We start from the raw sequence: 7,500 nt of genomic DNA on the forward strand, positions 1-7,500 counted from the left end.
AAAGTTTCATTAAGATAGTGTTATCCCCTGAAAGGATATGACAGAATATTTGCAAAAATCTAAAGGGTGTACTCACTTTTGAGATATACTGTATAATTCTAACGTCACAAAATGACCAGAGGTCTCCAGATAATACTAATTCCGTCCCAACAGGGCTTTTTCTCTCATGACTGAGAGAGGCCTATCCGTTTCTGATCAGTGGTCAGTGGTCATACTAATCAGTATCTGTGTAGCACATGCTAATAAGCATTGACACCCATCTCTAGAGCCACAGACACTCTGATATCGCTCCCTGTCTGAAGTTAAACAACATTACATTACAATACAATGTTATAAGCAGGGGTGCACATAACTCGTGCGCCAGTGCGCATGCGTCGCCAAAATGCATGCTGCGCGGCAGATCAGCCGCATGATGGCGCTTTTGCGCACCCAAAAAAAAAAATAATGAAAAAAAAAAAGTTGATCACAAAAAATACATCCTCTACCATGGTTGAAATTGAGGACAGTGATAATTTACAGCAGTCAAGAGAGCAGTGATGATGACGATTAAGCTTGTAGCATAAATACATGCTTAGGCTGTAACTTTTTGTTGAAAAGTTGATTTCAGTGTTTACAGAACAGAGCAGTGCTTAAAGAGATGTCCGTTTATTTCAGTGTGTTTAAAGAACAGACATTCAGTTAGTGCTTAAAGAGATGTCAGTTGATTTCATTGTGTTTAAAGGAGTCTGACAGACTTTCATGCTTAAAGAGCAGTCATTTGATTTTGCATTTGTTTATTTTGTTTTGCACACAATCATTTGTTCGTTCATCTTTATTTATGAATAAATGTCGTTTTGCTAATATAAGTTATCCATGTATCCCTTTTTCATCCATCCTGTGGGACGGGTCGTGACTCGCGAGCTCGGGGAGCACCAAGCAGCATCCCTAGGTGCTCCTCTGAGCACTGGCCCCAAAAAGTTATGTGCACCCCTGGTTATAAGGGCAAAGTGTAACTCGCAACCATGGTGGAGTGTTGCATACCTCTGCTCTTTTAAGGGAGTCAGATTATGTTATTGTGACGTTAGAATTATAAGGTTAGGGTTAGGTAAGGTTAAGGTTAGGGCTAGGTAAAATGTTGACATTTTTGAGTTAGTAATTCATAAAATACAAAGGTTCTATCTCACAAAACATAATGGAATGTAAAAACTTTGACGCTCAATATCTCTGAACTACCCTAAACAGAGATAGAAGAACCTTATCATTCTAAGATCACGTTATGTTTCCACAAGTTAATGTAGTCTCTGGGGTAGAGTTGGACGGTTTTACAGTTAAACCGTAAACTGGGGTCTCTGAAAATAGCAACAAAATAGATGAAAGTGATTTCTGTAAACAATGTCATTTGTCAAATAATTTACCTGTCTAAAAAGACGTTTCACGTGACAGCTTCTCCTCAGAGCGGGGAATATGGACGCATTTCGGTTTCTGACCGAATGACAACGACGAGCCAGCAGATGTTGACGAGGCTGTGTGTAGGATTTGCATGAACAAGGTGATAGCAAACAATGTATGTCAAATTGATGTCACCATCTCGGCTGCTGTAACCCACTGATGTACTGTGAAGTACTTGTGTGCGTATGCCACAAGTTCACCACCTTCACCACCTAGTGCGCGCTGCGCGGGCTCAGCACAGCAGGCAGAGTTGTAAGTCCGTTACGTGGCTGCTGAAGCCTGAAACGGTGAACATGCTTGTTTTTCTGGGACAGAAAACCTAGAATAGCCTAATGAACTAAACAGACTAACTAAACAGAAGGGGTACAGTGCCTAACGCTACATTGCAGACCGCTAAAGACAGCAACGGTCTGTAGGATACGCTTTTATGTCCATTTGTGTTACTGCCGTTTTTATTATTTATTGTTATTTTGTTGTTATTTGATGAGCATAACAATGCTATAGGTTGTGATTTTAATTTAATGTATGTGTGCTGAATTGTAACCCATAGATTTGTTGTTAGAATTAATATCATGTCCTTGCATGATTTTTTTTTACCCGCTATTTGCACTCAAGTTTTATATTTGTATGTATATATACAGTGCTGCTTGAAAGTATGTGTACAATTATATCTGTTTTCAGTTTTTACCATGCAATCTTTATTTAATTAACAGAATCAGTCTTTTATATCTGACATAACAGGTTTATATTTACCAATACCATATATTGGTTTAGAGGAAATCATGCGTAGAAAAACTAGAAAAACTAGTTAGAAAAACTAAATTATAAAGAAATTAGTGCAAGTGCAAAAATAAAATTGGTTAAATCAAGTACGGAAGTAGAATCAGGTGGGTAAATAATTGGGTCCCAAATGAACCATTCAAAGGAGAGATCTTCAGGAAAGAGTTTGGGCGGGACTCTGAGCAATAGAGATAAGAAACCTGGTCAGTTTTGTGTTACTCAGACAGGTGAATGCAAAACACACCATGCCGAGAGGAAAGGAGATCTCAGAGGACATCAGAAGCAAATCATTTACAAATGGAGAGCATTTAACATGACAGCAACTCAGCCTAGAAGTGGACACCCTTGCAAAATATCCCCAAGAGCCACTAGAACAATTATAAATCAGGTAAAAGCCAACCCAAACATAACATCTAGAGATTTGCAGACCTCCCTTGCTGCATCTCAGGTAACTGTGCACTGAACACTGACTCGAAATGGCATTCATAGGAGTGTTTTACTAGGAAGAAGCCTCTGCTGTCAAAAAAAGAACCAAACTGCACGTCTTAACTTTGCCGGAGACCACCTGGACAAGCCTGAAGGTTTCTGGAAGTCCATTCTTTGGACAGATAACTTCAAAATTGAATTTGGTCACAATCAAAAGCACTATGTTTGGTGAAAACCCAACACTGCCTACCATCAAAAGAACCTTATCCCAACAGTCACGCATGGTGGTGGGAATGTCATGACCTGGGGCTGCTTTTCCTCCTCTGAACCTAAATGACTAGATGAGGTATACCAGGAAATTCTTGAACAGAACGTCAAGCCATCAGTCAAGGAGCTAAAGCTGGGCTGAAAATAGGTCTTCCAACAAGACAACGACCCAAAGCATTCAAGCAAATCTACCAAAGAAAGGCTCTGTAGAAAGAAGATTTATATTTTGGATTGGCAAAGTTAAAAGTCAAAGTTCTGACCTAAATCCAACTGAGATGCTGTGGCAGGACCTGAAGTGGGCAGTTCATGCCAGACACCCCTCAGACCACACTCAATTGGCTGAGTTCTGTAAGGCAAACATTTGTTTCACAAAACAGATGTCAGATGTCAGATGTCAGAGACTGATTAGTCTGCTAATGGAGGTGTCACACGCTACTGATTGAGGAGATTCACACATTTTTGCTAGTTTTTGTTAAATAAACCACTCCGATTTTTTTGTTTGTGTCCTTTATTTGGAATGTCTTTATTATGAATTGGGGTTTAGATAAAGATTTTACCTTTAAGTTATTTTAAGATTTTATACCAAAAATAATGACCATCCCCATCGGGTTCACAAACTTTCAAGCAGCACTGTATTTATAGCATGCATATCCAACACTCCCCTGGAATATCAACAATTCAGAAACAAATAAACACGTTTGATATTGACATTCAGCCCTCCTGTCGTCATTGGGAAAGGAAAACGACAGACCAATCTCGCACTGCAAGTTCGTGTCAAAGCTAAATTATATATATATATATATCGGAGACAGCAAAAAGATGGCGGCGCATATTACAAGCTATCCTAAAAATAGCTTTGTTTTCAACAAAATATGATGTTCTTTTTTGTACCCACTCGATATAACAAACAAGTGTTTTTTTACGATCTCTAAATATTTGTCAGCAACGTAAGCGAGGGTGTTTATTTTTATTTTTTTTAAGAAACCAATCAAAGTGACGAAGGGGCGGGGGATAAACAAAAATGTCACAACAAGATACACAAGAAGACACAAGAAGCTACTCTACAGGGGTCCATTCCACTAAAGGTGGATCAGTATAGCGGCGCTATAAATAAATGCGGCGCTCAGGGAACGCGAGATTGGATTTCAAGCCTCAGGTGATTCCTCGAATGAGGATCAGCCTTGTGTCATCAGTGTTCACAGAAGACAGGCTTACAAATCTTCGATATGGGCGCGTGCACGCAGACATACGCAGCCCAGAAGAGTCGATCTGTCGAAATGAAGATACTCCACTCTGCAGGGGTACTACATTTGCGCAGCATTCCGAATTATTGATTTTTTATGAAGACGGAAAAATAAGATGTAAAATAGTGCAATACTGCCGCAATTAACAAGGCGAGGGAAATGGTTTGGCAAGAAATTGCTGACCGATTAAATGCGTAGGTCATACTAGCCCCAGTTATTGTTATATGTTCATATTTTAATAAATGAATATTTACTACTGTGGTGATATCAGCAGCAGGCTACAAACCGTCATATCGCCACAATGGCCTAGTGGTATTGACTGCTGCCATAGGATTTAATCGTCATTTTATATCAGTGGTTCGAATCCCTCTTCAGGCGCACTTTTTACTGCATTTCGTTGTCTGAATCTAATCTAAAATCTCATCTAAAAAAGTATTGTAGGCTATAAAATTATGGTGCAGGCTAATTTACAAGAACTGACACGATTACAATGGTGTTTGAAACCTTTGCATGAAATCTTCGGTTAAATGTAAAAAAAAAAAAAAAATGACTTAATCAAGTCTCGAACTCGCAACCTTTGGAACTCAAGTCGGCTGCCTTAACCACTACGCTAGCCAGACCGCTGTGATGACAGCAATGCAAGTTGAGACAATTACTTCTTTTTTTTTTACACTCTTTTCTTTATCGATCTATCTATCACACTTTCAAAATATCAAGTTATCTATCACACAATCAAACTATCTATCGATCGATCACACTTTCAAAATATCAAATTATCTATCTATCACACAGTCAAACTATCTAATCTATCTATCTCGTGTGAAGTGGGAACTAATATTTCCTAAATGACACATGAGGAACTGTCGTTCTGGGTTTAGTTTCCGCCTGTGAGCCTTTTTTGACGCACGGATGACTATAGCCTGTGTTTTAGCCTGGTCTCAGAAGGAGCTCAACCAAGCAGCGAATTATTTGAGCCACATTGATGGCACCAAACGCAAGCTAACATTTTCGAGGCTTAGAACTTTATCGAGGCTTAGAACTTTATCGAGCTTTGTGGAATATGGCCCAGGAAATTAGTATATCTTCCACGACGGTATCAATAAATCAATAAATATACACTGTTTTGCATGAGAAAAAAAACACCAAAGTCTATGACTATTCTATTATTGTATTGCTTAATTGTATCTTGCCTTATTGTATCCTTTCATAAATAGTGCCATTTTGTTTTGTTATGCTGCTGCAATGTCGACTGGATCTGAAGCCATAAGAATTTGACTCTCTTGTACTTATATATAAGTATGTATAATGGGATGTCATAAACTTTTGGCACACATGGCAATAAAAAAATCATAAGTCTTGTGTTTGTCCTGGGGGAGTAGTTGGGCCGGGCGTGGAGTTAACCAGCCATTACCTGCCTGTGAAAAGTTGGAAGTGACAAAGAAAAACTTTGAATGGGGATTTTCTCTGTTAGTTGATTTGAGTTGTACCAACATTCAAATACGCATATCGTCTTTTTTTTTTTTTTTTTAAATTTCAATGTATGACATATCATTTGAAAGCTTACAATCTGTCGAAAAATGAGTTCGGCTACTGGTTCCCCAAAATACCAGCAACTGTCACATACTGCATGGTCCCGACAGGAATCGAACCCACAACCTAGGCTTCGTGAGCGCCACGCTCTACCAAACTGGTCCACAGAAGAGGACCGCGCTTCTGAACCACCTCCGTTACAACCGTTACAAAGTGGTACCTTTGAGGATGGTCATGTTGATGAAGGTCCGGACCTCGGGCATCTGATTGGGCGCCGGGCCGGCAGCCTGGCGGGAAGAAGAGGGGTATTCTGGGGGGTCCAGCTGGTCGCAACATCGCCTGCAGAGTCTGGGAGGTCTGGAGGGGGAGGGGACACCTAACACCAGAGGGAGGAGCAGGACAGACAGACACACCCCCACCAACATTGCTACCACACCTGGGAGGGAGGGAGAGAGAGAGAGAGAGAGAGAGAGAGAGAGAGAGAGAGAGAGAGAGAGAGAGAGAGAGAGAGAGAGAGAATGATGGATGAGGTTAGGGGCAGCCGGATGATTTTAGTTTAGTATTGGCTCGCATACACAACCTGCTCAAACTATTTGGTGAGTGAGTATGTGTGTGTGTGCATGCCTGCGTGTGTGTGAAATTTAAACATGGACGTCACCCAACCTACCTGCTCGCAGCCACACCTGGACTCACTTATTAGATATAAAAACATGGACATCATACGGCGAGGCGGGGTGAGCCCACATGAGGTCACAGACATGCATGTCAGGCACGTGTCCGCAGGGTGTGAGGGTGTGAGCTCTGAGCAGGTGGCTGGGAATGGGAACGTTCCCTGGGAACATTGGAGGACCGCTCACGGTTTTGCTAGGAGGACATCTGTTAGTGGAACACAGGGCCAAACTCAATATTACCCCCCCCCCCTCTCTCTCTCTCTCTCTCTCTCTCACACTTCTCTCACTTCTCTCTCACTTTGTTTCTCTCTCTCTCTCTCTCTCTCTCTCCCCATTATTGGCACAGAGGTCATGGTTCTCATCTGTCTCTGTCAATTTGAAGCGTATATAACACACACACGCTCGTACGCACACACACACACACACACACACACAGGCACATATACACACACACATACGCATGCACCCACACACACTCACACACACACACACACACACACACACACACGCGTTGTTTTAGTTCAGGGATGAATCAGTGGAGCGTAATTGGGTTTGGCATTGAGGAGGACCTCGTCATGGTGGAAGCCCAAGTGTGTTACATCACTGTCTCGCGCCTGGAGTCAGGAGGTCCAGTACAGGGAGGAGAGAGGGATGAAGGAGAGGGAGAGAGAGAGAGGGGGGGGGGGGAGAGAGAGAAAGAGAGAGAGAGAGAGAGAGAGAGAGAGAGAGAGAGTTGAAGCCCAGGGAAACGTTTCTCCTCAATGCAGTTGAGTCAAACAAATGACTGCCTCCAGAAAAAAGGTTTCACCAGGCGAAATAACCCAGAGGTTGTCAAAACATAAATCTCATCTTTAACTGTCCCCATAAAGACTACAGTGCTACTGGTCACAAGATCAAAAGAGTTTAGCGCAATTCAACTCATCATAAATTCTAAAGCTTTGGTTTTGGATTCACCCCATCCCTAACCCTACAATTCAAGGAATTTACGGTATTCAACCCACTTCTAACCCAAAGCTTTAGAATTCATGATGAATTCAACCCAGGCTCCTCACCGAAACACTGCTCTCCAAAGCCTTGTTTTGATATGTGGTACAGCCTTGGGTTTCAATCAAAAAACCCTCTAAGGCGGTACCACATATCAGAACAAAGCTTTG

General features: G+C 41.5%; 1 protein-coding gene across 1 annotated transcript in view; it reads right to left on the minus strand.

The window, feature by feature from the left end:
* Positions 1 to 6,100, minus strand: part of c1qtnf6b (C1q and TNF related 6b) — a gene marked incomplete at both ends in the record, with an annotated part of 11,337 nt that extends 5,237 nt beyond the window's left edge. Inside the window, one exon of the mRNA XM_080522618.1 lies at positions 5,896 to 6,100. Within this exon, the coding sequence (XP_080378744.1) occupies positions 5,896 to 6,100 (205 nt within the window). The remainder of the gene's footprint in view (positions 1 to 5,895) is intronic.
* Between the last annotated feature and the right edge of the window lie 1,400 nt (positions 6,101 to 7,500).

Source organism: Nansenia antarctica (genome assembly GCF_963989245.1).
Source record: "Nansenia antarctica genome assembly, chromosome: 2".
Taxonomy (NCBI): Eukaryota; Metazoa; Chordata; class Actinopteri; order Argentiniformes; family Microstomatidae; genus Nansenia; species Nansenia antarctica.